Here is a 16,669-nt window from a genome sequence, read left to right on the forward strand (position 1 = left end):
TTCTACAGCATCTGTGAATGAATGGAAGCTCTTTCTGGATCGGCTCTTTCCGGATCCTCAAGCAATGGCACTTCCTCCTTAAGACACCTGGACCTCAATGTGACAGCGATTTTGAAGAGGTGGAAAAGAGCAAATGAAGCCAGCTTTGATTTCTGGGCCATGAGCCCAGACTTCACACAAAGATTAAATACCAGATGAAAGTGGACAAGAATTGCCAACTGAGAGCAACATGTGTAGCAGACAAAAGCAATCAATCATGTCCCCTCCACCACCTCACCTCCAATAAGATTACATCAATCAATAACCTCTCTTATGAGTGATTGGATTTGGTCTGCTTCAAAAGTGCGGGGGGGAGGGGGCTGCTCAATTTTCCCAATGATTAAAGCAGGGCCAAATTGCTTTGATAACATCAAGGACCTTGCTGTGGCTGGGTGTGTAAGGGCAGTGTTAGGAGCAGATAGGCTGCAGCTAGCAGGTGACTCAGACAGTGAAGAGAGTGACAACAACACTGGCTAAATTACGTAGATCAGCAAGTGAGGATCTAAATTCACCATTCTCCGAAGCTAATGGTGCTAAAAATTTAGAATATAGCATTTCATGCATCAAATTATTCCCTTAATCTGACTATAACTGCACAACTGAAGTGCATGTAAACGTGTTAGTCCGACTAATGTCAGAGTTCTCCATAGCTAGCCGGTCACATTAGCCAGTCACAGTAGCCGGTCACATTAGCCAGTCACAGTAGCCGGTCACATTAGCCAGTCACAGTAGCTGGTTGCATAGCCAGTCGCAGTAGCCGGTCACGTTAGCCAGTCACGTTAGCCAGTCACAGTAGCCGGTCACGTTAGCCAGTCACAGTAGCCGGTCACATTAGCCAGTCACAGTAGCCGGTCACGTTAGCCAGTCACAGTAGCCGGTCACGTTAGCCAGTCACAGTAGCCGGTCACGTTAGCCAGTCACAGTAGTCGGTCACGTTAGCCAGTCACAGTAGCCGGTCACGTTAGCCAGTCGCAGTAGCCGGTCAGTAGCGTTGGCACAAAGTGTTAAACTGAGGTCAACGGAAAGGGGGCCATATTAACCCGCTGAAATGACACATATCGCCACCCAGTGTTGAGGAGGAGGACACATTCCTGTCAGTTATTGGATTTTCTCAGTTGCCTGTAAACTGGGACAAGGACAGAAGTCCGATTAGACGCCAAAATCAATTTTTAAGTATAGCTCCATTAAACTGTGCATGTAAACAGCTGACTGCTTTAAACCACTGATAGTTGGAAAACATGGATGGTCTGTGATATCAACTAGAGTTTCTAAATGGATGGACGCCAAATGCTCCAAATTTGGGGAGGGCCCGCAAAAAGTACGTTTTATGGACAATGGATTGCACAGTGATGACCCTCCAGAGAATAATTACCTGCGTTTCATTTCAAAACCAATTGTCCAGCACAGACACAGTACGAGACATGCTGGTGAACATAGTGGAGCATTTAGCAGCAATAGAGCCTGATTCTAGCTGGTAGACCAAAAGAGAGCTAAAGGAGAGTAAATATTGAATTTAGATTCATCAGTCATCAAATGAATGCTTATGTTGCTCCAAAACAGAAGGATGTGTATGAGTATTCCCCAAGTGGTCAAACAATATTTTATTGCAGGTTTTAGTTTTTAGCCACAGTACCAGTGTGGCTCTGGGATTAAGATTAAGATTCAGTTTTGCACACACACACAAACAGCGAGCAGTGAATTGGTCCTTTGCATTCAACCCATCCCTTTACACACCAGTGGACACTATGCAAGGAGCAGTAGGCAGCACATTTCTGCGCCCGGGGAGCATATTTTTGCTGATGTGCCTTGCTCAAAGGAACATCAGTCCTGGGATTTGAAACCAGCGACCCTCTGGTTACAAACCCAATTCCTGACCTCTATCTGTTCGCCCCGACTGAAATATCTCAACATTTACTGGATGGATTGCCATGAAATTGTGCACAGATATTCATAATCACCAGATGAGGAAGTGAGGCTGTGTTGGTCAGCTCTTAGTGTAAATGTGTGGAACTCTCTGAATGTGAAGCTCAATTTGCAAAATTTCATCCAACATTCAAAGATAAATGAAGATAAAAAGCCCCATTGACACACACACACACACACACACACACACATAAACAGAACACCCTGCCTCTGCATCAGTGAGCAATGATTTAGTTCAAAGATCTTCCCCACGATAAACAGCACACATTAAACAAGGGTTCATTAAGGTAAAGTAATTAGGGAAGCATGTGTGCAGTCGTCACAGTCTTGCCAAATAAAAAGAGCCCTCCTGTGAGTTTGGAAGGTCTTCAAGAGTCTCCAGCAGCGAAACTGAAGAGTTTGCTCCTTCCTTTTTGCCTTTGTTGGAGATTCATGTGAAATCAATTGGCAGTTTGTGTGCAACAAAAGGAGCGCGCTCATTAGTGGAGCACACACACTTTGGTCATTTGTCTTCTATTCACTAGGTGGCCGGAGGGCACTTAAAATTCCCATCGTTCCGTAGGCAGATATGCCTGCTCAGCCCATCTAAGATTCTTTACTGTGTGTGTGTGTTTCAGTGTGAGAGTGTGAAACATCCACCTGCCTCGGCATATTTGTGCTAATGTGCAGCAGCTGTTAGCTTATGCCCCTACAACTCATAAGATGCCAATTATCTATGCCAATTAAAATTTTCCTCTGATTTAGTAATTCTACCACACTTAATATGTAAACACTACAGGTATATTATTAGACCTTTTTGCAGCTTTTCTTAGCTAGAGCCAGAGGGCCTCCTTCTATAACTATATGCTAATTAGAATTTGGCTGGTTTCAGTCTAAATGGAGGTCCCACTGTGTTGTGTTGGTGGCTGCTCCAGGGATCCTTCTTGTTTATTACAACTGAGGTCTAATTTTTGTACTTTAGGCCACCATTCCTAGTGATAAGTTACCAAGTTAATTGCTGATATCAGGGATTATGGTGGCAGGGCAAGAAACATGTACAGTCATATAATAACACTGGTTAGCCAAGTGGTTAAGCTTATTTGGAAGAAAAAAACTGAAAGCCAAAGGTAAACTTTTTTCCTAAACCTAGCTTTACCTTGATCTCTCTTTAAAAAGTATATTTCTGAGATGAGAAACAAGGAGGTTGATGTGGTGTAAGTTATTGTCCCAACCTGGTCTCACAGAAATCCGTGAAATAGCCACGGATTTCGCTTAACTCAAAATCCGTGGAATAGCCACGGAATCGCTCAAATTTCCGTGAAACTGACACGGATTTTGCTACAATGCAAGTTAATGACAGTCGTATCCCGTGGCTATTCCATGGATATTTTTTCCTATTGGTTTGTTCCAAGTCACATGACTTTCAAGGTCCGGCGGTCAGAACAAAAAACATGGCGGACAGTTCTCTCATTTTTAGTGAAAAATCAATATTTTGACTTAGTTTCTGCATAAAAATGGATTTTGATCACGGATTTCATGATTTCACGGATTTCTGTGAGACCATGTTGTATTGTCCAGCAGTGACATTGGTGTTATGTTAAGATGTTGGTTGGGTTTTGCTTCCTTGTCAATATGTAATTGGCACAAACCAATGTATTTTGAGGACTTCGCTCATTCATTTTGAGTGTGCAGTAGTTGTTCAAATGTCCAGTTTGTAAAAATAGACATGGGTAGATGACCAAATGCCTGAAGAAATATCTGCTCCCATCTGAGTGTCATTATTTGCACTCTACAGTGTGTGAGTTGTTGTTGAAAGCAGAGGGTATTAACAGCATCTTAAGCTGTTTAACACAATCTGGCTAATGCTAGGCTTACACCAAAAGATTTTCCCAGTCCCAGATTAAAAACTGAAAGTCTTTAGTAAATCTAGGATATTTACTGGAGGCACAGCGCTCCCGTCATCTCCATCGTTAAGTTTAAGGTAGTAATCTGCACTTTATTTATATACGTTTCATATTTTTTTCCTAGTCAAGTCAACAACAATCACCAACCAATAGATGAGCGGGGGAAAGGTCCCCGGTTCCAGACCGGCCAGTAAAACCACTTCCACAGGAAAAAGGAACATCACAATAATGTTAGTAAGCTCAGTCCTAAATAAAAAATATAGTGATGTCATATATTTAGAATTTTGGGGGCGCTGTTTCTTAGTAAAGAGAACAGTAAGGAGACCCAGTTAAAATGTATAAATAAATGTATACATAAATAAGTACCGTAATAAATAATCGATGATTAATGTATGATTAACTAAATGAAAGTTGATAGAGCGGATAAATATATTATATATTATTCAATTGAATTAATTATAATTAAATAAGACATAAATGTATATCATGAATTAATTTCAAAATTTTCCTTTCCTTTATTCTTCCTTATATCTATTTTTACTGGAAAATAGTCAACTTTTCATGTCAGAAAAACAGAAACCCTTTTTCAGCTTTGTGAGGGGCATTTTGTGGCGTCTTCTCTTCTTTTTGTTGTTGTTTTTTTCAACACAAACCACTGCACACACTAGAGCAGCTGGAGCCAAAAGCTGCTTCTCCTCCATGTCGTAAGTTTCTACTAAGAGTATGATGGGAAAAAAATGTGTGGTAGGAAAAAATGCTAAAAGAATCTAGTTGTAGTTTTGTAAATAGTGACCCTGCAAGATTCTGTGTCTGTCTAAAATCTCAGTGTGAGACTAAAAACTCTAAACACTTGTCTTCAGATGTGAGCAGGTGTGAGCTGATAGTTTTCCCTGAGTCTTTTCCAAATATTTTCAAAGTCTTCTAGTGTATAGGTAGCATACGTTGCTGATGTCTCTCCAATATAAAAATGTGTTTATATGCAGTGTTAACCTACTAAAATGCAATGTGAGTATTTATTATTTATTTCAGTGTAGTTTTCTTCTACCCTGCTTTATTTACATGAAGCTTTATTAGCTCTTCTTCTCTCATGCATTTGCAAGTGCATTGCAGCATATCTGTGCATATCACGGCCAAAGAATAGAAAATGGATTTAATTTGGATTTCATTCTTCTAGTCTTTAGTGACCACTCACTACATGTCAGGTGTGTGTGTGTGTGTGTGTGTGTGTGTGTGTGTGTGTGCGCCTCCACCACAATTCAATGGAGGTGAACATTACCAGCACTTACTGTTTATTTATTTTTTTTATGAACTTCTTCAGTTGAATGTAGTTCGAACAAAAAGAAGATTATTATAGTTATTTTGTGAAAATCTGGCAACTCTCACCAATGATAATATTATAATTGTGAATCCACTGACATCCTTCTGTTATTTTCTTATCACATTTTGGTGGACTTATATGCTTGAAGGCCAAATTTAATAAAAGCATAAAAAGTACCAGCAGATTTGTTCTTTTTCTTTAGTGGGAGAAAAATATTGTTTTAGTTTCCTAATTCAAATGAGTCACTGTTGGACAAGGCAGTTAACTTTATATTAAAAACAAAATATATCCGTATCCACATAATGCAATTAAAGCCTCTTTTGGCTGTTGCAGGTGTTATACAATCAATTGTTTTTACTTTATAATATGAATGAAAGACAGAAATTGGCTGTTGCTTTGCTCAGATGCCATCTTCATAGATCATAGCCAACAAGAAAATGCAGTTTGACCCTCAACAATCTGTCCAATCCTTCATGTTGAAGCTGCAAATGTTCTCACCTCCTGTGGAACGCCAGCCTCAGTCGTAGCCTGAGGCTCAGTAGCCATTTACCATATTGAACATGTCTGTAGAGCCATCAGATCTGATTCCATCAAACCGTCTAATTCATTTCAGCACAAACATCCAACACAAAACTGGCTTCAATGTTGAGCACTAGTAAACTTCCAAACACTGGCTGCTATAAATCATGCACAGACAGCTTTTTGGACAGTGTAGAATGTGATTTCATGATAATCATCCTGAAACCACAGCACGAAAAGACAGAAAATCCCAACGAAATGAAACAGAATCAGTGTGGAGGAGCAGTGATCACCCACTGCTTTAATAAGCCCTGTTCATTTTATTGATTGAGGTGAGGAGAGTCAATCAGCAGCTTCCACAATGATGCCTTAACTTTACAGCAGTTATTGTGGTGTCTGTGTAGAGGAAAATAGAATGTATCCAAAAATCCATCATTAAAACACCTGAAACATCTATATATTTATATGTATATCTATATTTCTGGCTAGCCAATTTTCTTCATAATCATACATTCAAATGTTTTAGCTATACAAGTAGTTCCAGACAATTGTTTCACTGTTTTTGACATCCATGTGCAAGGTATATATTCTTATGAATCACCAACATTTACTAATTATTTTATTATTAAACCGTGGGTCGACATTAGTAAATGGCAGGTAACCATAGCAACATGCTTCACACAGTTAATCTCACAGCTGAAACTAATTTAATTCACAAGATAATTAGGTAACATTCAGCTACAGATAGTTCATAGAGTATTTGTAACATTTCAACAGCTTTTTATGTAAATGTTCAACACAGTATCAACAAAGTACATGTGACCATTCATAAACATACCTACATATTATTTAGCTGAATTTGAAATTATACATATATCCTTTATTTAACCAGGTAAAAGTCACTTTGAGGTTAAAAGAATCTCTTTTCCAAGAGACACCTGGCCAAGAAAGCAGCATAAAAAGTTACAACATTTAAAGTTATCATAAACAGTTAAATACAAATCCAGCCATCACAACAACACTGAAGGAGCCTCAGTAGAGACTTATAAGGAGCAGTCACACTGACCAAGGGAAGCCATTTCTTTGACCTTTAGAATCGATTTGAATTCACCGATTGTGATCAGTTCAGACAGTTTCAAGTTCTTTTGTAAATTGTTCCATGATAAAGGGGCGTAACTAAAAGCTTTCTGACCTAACTCAGTTCTCACTCTTTGCACCAGCATCTGGACAATTATTTGAGAGCATAGACCTTGTTGAGTTTGGTTTCGACACATGTGTGCACACAGGTATGAGGGAAGCAGGCCCCAGAATAGATTTATAGATAAAAGCTAACCAATGAGAGAGCCTGTGAACATACCAAGATGGCATTTCAGCCGTGGCATACAGAGTACAATGATGTTTGTGATTTCCCAAGCCAGTAATGAAACGCAGAGCACAACGATGGACACAGTCCAACTTCTTAAGGAATAGTCACGCAACCTATGCTATACAACAATATACAGTACAGGCCAAAAGTTTGGAAGTTCATGTGGAATTATGTACTTAACAAAAAAGTGTGAAATAACTGAAAACATGTCTTATATTCTAGTAAGCAAAGGGTGGTTACTTTGAGGAATCTAAAATACAAGACATGTTTTCAGTTATTTCACACTTTTTTGTTAAGTACATAATTCCATATGTGTTCATTCATAGTTTTGATGCCTTCAGTGAGAATCTACAATGTAAATAGTCATGAAAATAAAGAAAACGCATTGAATGAGAAGATGTGTGTCCAAACTTTTGGCCTGTACTGTATATACAAATATTCAACACACAATCAACTTTCATATCAAAGTATATGTAAGTGAATGTGTAGATTCACATGCAGTTTTGACTTTACTATGATAGTCCAGATGCTAACTGGTTATACAAGTAATAATCAACTTTACGTTTTCATACAGGTGCATCTCAATAAATTAGAATATGATGGAAAAGTCAATTTCCAGTAGTTCAAGTCAAACAGCCCCAACCAAGTATTGAGTCATATAGATGGACATACTTTTCAGAGGCCAACATTTACATATTAAACATACTTTTTAAAATTGATCTTTTGTAATATTCAAATTTTTTGAGACACTGAATTTTAGGCCTTCATTAAATGTAAGCCATAATCATTATATTTAGGAGAACTTAAATAAATTAAGACATCTTTTTTAATCTTGTGTGTAATAGATCTACATAATGTGCTATTTCCACTTTTGGAATTGAATTACTGACATAAATACACTTTTGTATGATATTCAAATTTATTGAGATGCACCTGTATGCATCACAAGGCAAAAGTCCACTCGTAATGAGATAGTTTAATTAACTAGAAAGTCCTTAACCATTACAAAGTTAGAGAGAACCTCAAATAATAAGCTTCTGAAATGTTGCAAATACTCAGTGAACTTTCCTGCAGCTGACTATCCAAGAAAGTGTTGCCGATAATAGTATCACAATTATGAGAAAAGAACTGAAATGAAGTGCAGGACAGACAGAGCACTCACTGAGTCGACCCATCTTTTTGTTAAGAAAAAACAGGCAACAGGCAACATTTTTCATTAACTACCTTCTCTCCTCTAGAGAACGGTGGCTAGACTGTCTCTAAACAGTGATCAGAGAGATTTTAATAAAACAGGCATAAACAATAGAAGTGAGGGGGGCAGAAATATGACTTTGAATAGTAAGATGGACCCCAATGTTTTTTTTCACTACTACTTTATACCAAAAACAGGCCCTTAGCAAAATGTGTATGAAAGCTATACTATTTATAAACATGAAAGCAAATATGTAATAGCTATACCTGCTTATCTTTAGAACTGATTGTCTGAATTTCTGTCACTCAGCTGTTCCATTGAAATGTTATTAATTATTAAGTTAAGTTGTTAAGTTATTTGCACAAATAATCAAATGAGGCCATTGGAACAAACTGGCAGCACTAACTCTGTAATATTTACCATATTCACTTTATTACTTAACATCTGGTCATTAACACAAAGTATTTTATAGAATTAATAGAACAATATCTATCTATCTATCTATCTATCTATCTATCTATCTGTATATATATATATGAAAGTATGTAACAATTTGACAAAGTAATAGTCATCAGTTGCAACTTTATATCAGCGATCCAAATAACATTTAGAAGAAATTATAAACCATTAAAAGTGTTCAAAATTTGTATTTAATGTTTATAGAGCTTCAGAAATCATTTGGTAAATATTGAACTGTTAAAATACCATCAATTACATCATTACTAATAATTAGTAAACATTCCTAAAATGTTGTTGTTTGCTAAAAGTATAATAACTATTAACTGAAGTTTATTAACTAACAATTTAAATTTTATTGAGTTATAGTTGTTCTAAAGTTTTACAATGAGAACTTTGACCTGCTGGTGGTACAAGTGGAGAAAAAGTCAGGAGATCACCATCACTGACTGGGCACAAAATGTTCTGGCAATGAATCCAATAGTTGCTGATATATTTTTTGTCTGGACTGATCTGAATTATACATCATATTGTATCTTACACAGCTGCTCATTTTTTTTGCCTTCTCTCACTGTGTCTTTGATCAGTAACCGGGCCTGTTTGGCTGCCCATTCATAAATCACTACACCATGAGCACTTAGATTCATTAGAATGTAGCTGTACTGAGTTACCTAGCCTGGTCAGACTCTAAAAACATCACTATCCAGAGACTGTGACTTTATATACTGTCACGCAGTAGTTCTCAACCCTTTCGAGTCACGACCCCCAATTTAACATGCATGTTGTTCGCAACCCCCGCTCACTGAACAGAATCTCACATGCACATCACCGAAAAAAGAAACAAAATTACCAGAAAAAGGAAACAAAATGACCAAAAAAAAAGACACAAAATGACCAGAAAAGACACAAAATGACCAAAAAAGGAAACATAATGACCAAAAAAGACACAAATTGGCCACAAAATGATTAAAAAAAGACACAAAATGATCAAAAAAAGACACAAAATGACAAAAAAAAACAAAAACACAAAATGACAAAAAAAAGACATTAAGTGACCAAAAACACATGAACACTTTAACACAGTGGAGACAGAGCTGACTTCCAAAATGATTTGGTGACCCCCAGAAATCATCTCGCGACCCCAATTGGGGTCCCGACCCCAAGGTTGAGAATAGCTGGTATAAAGGACACAGTTTTAAGAAATGTCCCTGTTCACAATATATTTATGTGGAACAAAAAGCAAGCAAAGTAAAGCTTCCTTTTTTATTAACTCTATTTCCATGAATCTCAGTTCGGGTCAGGAGAGCTAGTAAAACACCTAACAGCCAGGGATAGCAAAGAGAAGTCAATACTGCATTAACACACAATCAACTACATTTAAAGCATGGCTGTATGTGAGGCAGGATAGATTGACCTGTGACTGTAGCACAAAGAGAGCAGACTTTTCTTTTAATCATTTATGAGGCTGACTGCCCTTCAACAAGCTCCCCCTGCACGGTAAACACACACACATTCTACAATTAGAGCCAATTATGTCCTAATCAATGAAGGAGATTCACATTCTCCAATGAAAATCTGATAACAGCTTAACAGCCAGGGAGGTCAACCTGAACGCTCTCTATTCGTCTCCATTACTTGGGGAAGAGGGACAGCATGAGGGGTTTGAAGACAAGGAGAGAAACACAACAAGCCAAGACAATAATGACAAGTGTCTGCGGGGCTCAGAGAGACTTTTAACAAGTTAGTAATCCTCGTAAAGTTTCAAATCAATCCAAAACATGTGAAACTACAAAGAGAATTGTACCAAGAACACCTCAAGACATTTATGAATGAATTATCATAATAGTCCTCTATAAATGTAATGCATCATTCCGGAAGGGAAAACGGGAAATTAAAGAATGTGCTCTATCATAACACAAAACCAATCAGTTCCTAAATATGTCTACATATTGGTGTCAACGTGTTCCCTCTTATGACATACAACAAAAACATTTTTGACTCCATTTTCACAGACATTTTTTCACACCGAGCTGAAGATGTAAAAGGAAAAGCAGCTCTTCCCTCAGAAATATGAAAACAAAGAGTGGACATGCATTGCAAAGAGTCGTGCCATGACACAGTGAGAAAAATAGCACATCTCAAAAGTAGGTATAATTTATTTAATTATCAATTATATAGTGGCATCATCAGGTCAAATCATCAGTGCAGTGGCTGTTCTTCCCAGTCAGTCTGGTGCTCAAGTGAATTTGGCAAGTTCCCATCATAGCTTTTACTCTTCTCACTCCCAAGAAAGGCTTTATGAAAACACAGTCAGCAGTTTATTCAAGCTTCAGAGGTGAGAAATGCCAAAACAACAAAAAGTATACTAAGCAAAATGCTAAGCTTTCCTAAGAAAAAGCAAAAGTAAAACAAATACTTCAAAGGGTTCAAACAATACTGGCTCCTCACTCCGACTTAATGCTGTTAAGTGCTTCATATTCACAATAACCTATCCAGTAATAATTGTATCCATGTTGTGGGTGCATGCAGACCACTCTCAGCCACCCCCAGGGCAATCAATTCAGTAGATGACCTAATCTCTCAGTACAGCAAATCAGAGACACTAGTCCTAGGTGACTTCTAAACTGGTTGACTCAGATTGTTTGAAAGAGATCATCTAAATCTGACACAGCTGCAGCTCAAACACAGCTCAACTTATCCTTTCCCAATATGGTTTCACATCCAGACAAAGTACTATTGGCGCCTACAAAGACTCTGTAGCATTGGCTTCACCTTTAATTACTGTAAATGGTTCCAGGACTACCTATCAGACAGCAGTGACTTTCGCAATCAGCAACTCTTCATTTTTACCATTAACAAAGGGGGTTCCACAAGGTTCATTACTGGGTCCTGTACTGTTTGCTATTTATATTAATAACATTACATCAACTATAACAAATTGTAAGGTCCATCTCTACGCCGATGACACAGTTCTGTATTGCACCTCTAACACTGCACACATTCAGCCATTTAAATCCTCCAGCAAGCCTTCAACAAACTACAACAATCTCTTCTCAATCGGAAATTAGTTCTCAATTCGGACAAAACTAAATGCATGATATTCTCAAGAGCTAGACATATTGCAGAAGATGGTCTATATATTACAACTTTAACAGGTCACAGCATTGAAAGGGTTTCACAATACAAATATCTGGGTCTCTTGTTAGATCACAAAGTCACTTTCAAATTTCACATAGACATACTTACAAGTAAATTAAAACAAAAAATCGGATACTTATACAGAAACAAAACAAACTTCCCTCTGTTCTGTAGGAAACTGAGCCTTCAGGCTGTTTTTTTTTCAGTTCTGGATTATGCTGATGTTGTCTATAGACATGCCTCTGCCTCCACTCTCACCTCACTGGACTCTGTTTATCACTCTGCACTCATTACTGGTGACAGTTACTCCACTCATCATTGCATTCTATACAACAAGGTGGGTTGGGCACCTTTATCCGTGAGACGAGATATGCATTGGTTCCTTTTCATTTATAAAGTCTTGAAAGGCAACATGCCACCATAAGTTAGTACTTTACTAAACTGGTCACATAGTAATTATCCAACACACTCTAGTGATTGCTTAATGCTCAGTGTTCCCTAGACAACATGTAGTTATTCCCTTCATTTCCATCCTGTACATGGTAAAAGTTGCTCCCAGTTGAAGTTTAGAAAGACTTCTGACATCCATTGCTCCAATCCAGAGGAAGTAATCAGTCCTTATGGACCAATCAGAGGGCACCAGCTGTTTTTCATAGGGCACCATAGGAACGATACTGAAGAAGAGAGAGACATGACACAGGACAACACAGCAAGACAACGATGGTTCCACCACACAACTCTCACCTTACCACAAATTATTCTTTTTACGCCTTTTTCTGAGTTAAACAAGACATAACATCTTAATGTGTGAGGTTTATCTGCTTAATGCATTGCATGCCAGGCTCTACATTAAGTATGTTGCATAGAAAATGCGGCAGAGCAGCCAGCAGGTGGTTGCTGCTATCATTTTGTTCTCTGTGGCATCATTATACCATCAACAATTAATTTTCCGCTCAATTTCAGGGAAATACTTCTCCCTCACCATAGACATGAGGCTATATTGATCTTCTCATTTTATGTTGCAAGGAAGAAAAAAAGCATGTTTCCAACAACATTACATATTTCCTTGAATAAATTATTTCGACATCATAAATCTGTGATATAAAGGAGTTTACTACAGAACATGTGGGTCAGGTTGGGTCAGTTATGCTGTGAATGTGTAAAAGGTTTGTTCACAGTGCTGTGTACAAATACATGCAGGGTTGCAGCTAAACCAAAGACTTTTTGGTATAATCATCTTCTCAAGAATATTGTCTTTCAAGTTGTCTGTGTGTCCTCTGTAGGGCTGGGCAATATATTGATATAAATATATATATATCAGTATTTTTAAATGTGATATGGAATAAGACCATATATTGATATAGTTGATAATTATTCTCTTTTATATATGGGTCAGTGACAAATAAGGGTTGGCATGATGTCAAATGGTGTAACCACAAAATCATTTTTAAACACATTTTTTTCTAAAAGAATATTAAACTTTTTCCACCTACAGTGTATTTAAGTGGACTTATACATATAATTACTTCATTTTAAAAAACATATTTCTGAGTATTTCTACATTTACACATTTCGTCAATATTGAGCAGAACATATTCTTAAAACAACCATTTTTTTCTAAAGTTTTGACAAATGATGTAAACTTTGTTATACACCATAATGTTGCAATGTAAACGTGGATTGTATTTTTTTTTTCTCATTTTAGTTCACTTTTTGTTTTCCTGTATATAGATATAGATATCAGATTTTTATGGAGAAAAAAATTACTGGTTACACCAACTGACAATGGATTAGACCACGTCATTGACCCATATATCAATGCTGCCCTTACTAGGGTTTGTCATATTTTAGTTCTTTTGTAATGTTCGTTATTATTTTCTCATACAAATATATTTATTTCAGAAAAAGATTTTAATTCATAGGCTTTTTTTTTATTTAAGATATTTTTTTATTTAAATGTGCGCTTTATGGAGCATTGATTTAAAAAAAAAAAAAGGTACTCCTGTTGTTATACAGTATTTGTGTTCACTTAAATAAACAATTTCAATAAAACTACTTGTGACACGTCATATTTGACATTCTTTTACTGAACATTTGCTCTCACTTTGTGATAAAAATATCAGGATATACACTACTGGTCAAAAGTTTTAGAACACACCAACTTTTCCAGAATTTAATTGAAAATGATGCAGTTTAATGTCTCAGTGTACTCTGAAATTAATGCACATTTGCAACATTTAAAATCCTTTATTGAGCATGATAGTGTTTTGAAAATAAAAAAAAGATTCAAAATCACATTTTACGTTGAACTAAAGGACTAAAAAAAGACACAAAATGACAAGAAAAGACACAAAATGACCAAAAAAAAAACCAACACAAAATGACAAAAAAGACGCCAAAAGACACAAAATAACTTACAAAGACATGAAAAGAACTCAAAAATGGACAAAATAGCCCAAGACTCCATAGAGTTAAGTTGTTAACCCATTTCTTGTTCCCTGAAAAAAGGCCTACTTGCATAATTCTGAAATGTACATTATCTTTCAGTTTCGGTTAAGCTTACCTTTTTTTATTTACCTCTGGAAGTTCACCACTTACCTTTGTACCCTTTCAAGCTGTTCATTTGACTTTAACTGCTTGAATTAAAAAAAAAATAGAAAAATTGGGGTGTTCTAAAACTTTTGACCGGTAGTGTATATTGTATATCGATATTCAGCTTGAATATATCAACTTTTGGTTGGTCCATATCGCCCAGCCCTAGTCCTCTGAGTTGTTTCACCCTTGCTACAGTGTTTCACCTGAGGACACAGAGTCAGTCCAGCTGCATTTATCTGACAGTAACAAGCCCTGTATTTATCTGGCTGCCGATATGAACTATTGGACAGTCAATGGCTGCGTAAGGTCAAGGGAGTGGAGTGATTAGAGGGACTCTTGAATGCATTAACAAAGTCTCATGACTGACAACTAGCTGCCTTGTCACCATCCATCAAATCTCCTGTGCTGGCCCCACCGTTGTAGGAAGAGGGGGGCTTTATTTATGTGAGGTGTAACACATGCCATTCTTGTCTGTGCCTCAGGTGTGACGAGTGCCAGCTCTGCTATCACTTCGGGTGTCTCGACCCCCCGCTGAAGAAATCCCCCAAGCAGACAGGATATGGCTGGATCTGCCAGGAGTGTGACACATCCTCCTCCAAGGTGAGTGTGCACTATATGTGTGCATGCCTCGGAAAGCAGGGGCAAATTATTTTGTCAAGATATCCCTCTATGGTACGCATTATGATGCAGTTAGGAAAAACATTTTTGGAGTGTTTTTTGGTCTTAAAATAGACTAAATAAACGAAATCTGAATAAATTTTTTGGGGTTTGTTGTCCGGAGGCAACGTTGCACCATAACGGTGCACAAGTATAAAAGAGAGTTTTTAAAATGAATTTTAACATAATTTATTTAATTAACATGTCTAAAAGATTCAGTAGCTTCGACAGGGTACAATACACAACATTTTAAATTTAAAAACATTATAAAATGAACATTTTTAACCGGTTTCTTATCTGAATGTTGCCTGTAGATGAATGTCTTGAACAGTCTAAGTGTATGAAACTATCAAAAATGAAGGTTTATTCATCCATCAGTAGGAATATATTTTTTTCCAGATGGAAAAGGGCCAGGAAATTACGTTTTGAGTGATTTTTTATGTCGCAAAATAGGATTTCAATATGGCCTCCTGGAGGTCATGTGACAAATTAAAGCATTACAATTGGTTCCCTATACTCTTCCCTCTTTTTTAAAGTACTGCATCACTCAAAAACATGCATTGTAGAAATCTGACAGGCCAAAAATGGGTATGTTGTCTCAGGGCAACACCGTACCAGAGGGATATGTGTGTACTGTGTTTATTTTACTTGTGTACTTATTTGGTCAAAATTGTAATTTTCCAAACATTTCATTACACATGACACATTGGTGCACAGTGCTTGGAAGTTTTGTTCAACTGAACTAGTGATGACTTACTGACTTTGACTCTAGGGACACAGCAATCCAAGCGTCATGGTAACGTACATAAAAATAACCCCTTGAGTTCTATGCAGACAGTTTGTAAAACAGAGAAAAAGAGCACTCATTTTAAATCAACCTGGTCTCACAGGAATCCGTGAAATAGCCTAAGGTTTCGCTTAACTCAAAATCTGTGGAATAGCCACGGAATCACTCAAATTTCCGTGAAACTGACACGGATTTTGCTACAAACGTGATTATATACATTCACTGAGTGAATATTTAGAGAATAAAACATATATTTCTCGCTAGAAATGTAATCAAAATCCACTTTTATGCAGAATCTAGGTCAAAATATTGTCCGCCATGTTTTTTGAAAATTAATTTAGAAATTTTCTAGTTCCTTTTCGCTCTTCTTGGTAGAATTCAAATCCCCATTTCAACAGAACATTTTTGAAATCAGTCTTGTATTAACATTTTCTTACTTTCTTTCTTTCTTTCTTTCTTTCTTTCTTTCTTTCTTTCTTTCTTTCTTTCCATTAGCAGTAAAAACATATCCTTCATAAGAACCCAGCCTCTGCAGCTTTCTTCCCCTCTACTGTGTCATCTTCCTTCTTCTGCCACCACTTAGACTTTCATTTCTCATTCCATCCAGAGTGTCTCTATGAAGTCGCTTCCATCCTCTCTCCCCGTCCTCCTACTTGTTAACATCAAACAGGAGAACCTCTTGGCTCGAGCTCTCTGCCCCAGAGCAGGTTGACATTTCACTCGAGGATAACGTTTGCTGTGTTGATGTGACAAATTAGTGTGAACATTTTTTTCCCTCCATTCCCTCCATTTAGCA

General features: G+C 37.2%; 1 protein-coding gene across 2 annotated transcripts in view; it reads left to right on the forward strand.

Annotated features, from left to right (window-relative positions):
• The window catches only part of phf14 (PHD finger protein 14), a 109,072-nt gene that overhangs the window by 66,240 nt on the left and 26,163 nt on the right, over window positions 1-16,669 (forward strand). For both annotated transcript variants that reach the window (XM_059349486.1, XM_059349487.1), the window contains exon 17: window positions 14,912-15,029. In XM_059349486.1, coding sequence (XP_059205469.1) covers window positions 14,912-15,029 — 118 coding nt within the window. The remainder of the gene's footprint in view (window positions 1-14,911; window positions 15,030-16,669) is intronic.

Source organism: Centropristis striata, chromosome 14 (assembly GCF_030273125.1).
Source record: "Centropristis striata isolate RG_2023a ecotype Rhode Island chromosome 14, C.striata_1.0, whole genome shotgun sequence".
NCBI lineage: Eukaryota > Metazoa > Chordata > Actinopteri > Perciformes > Serranidae > Centropristis > Centropristis striata.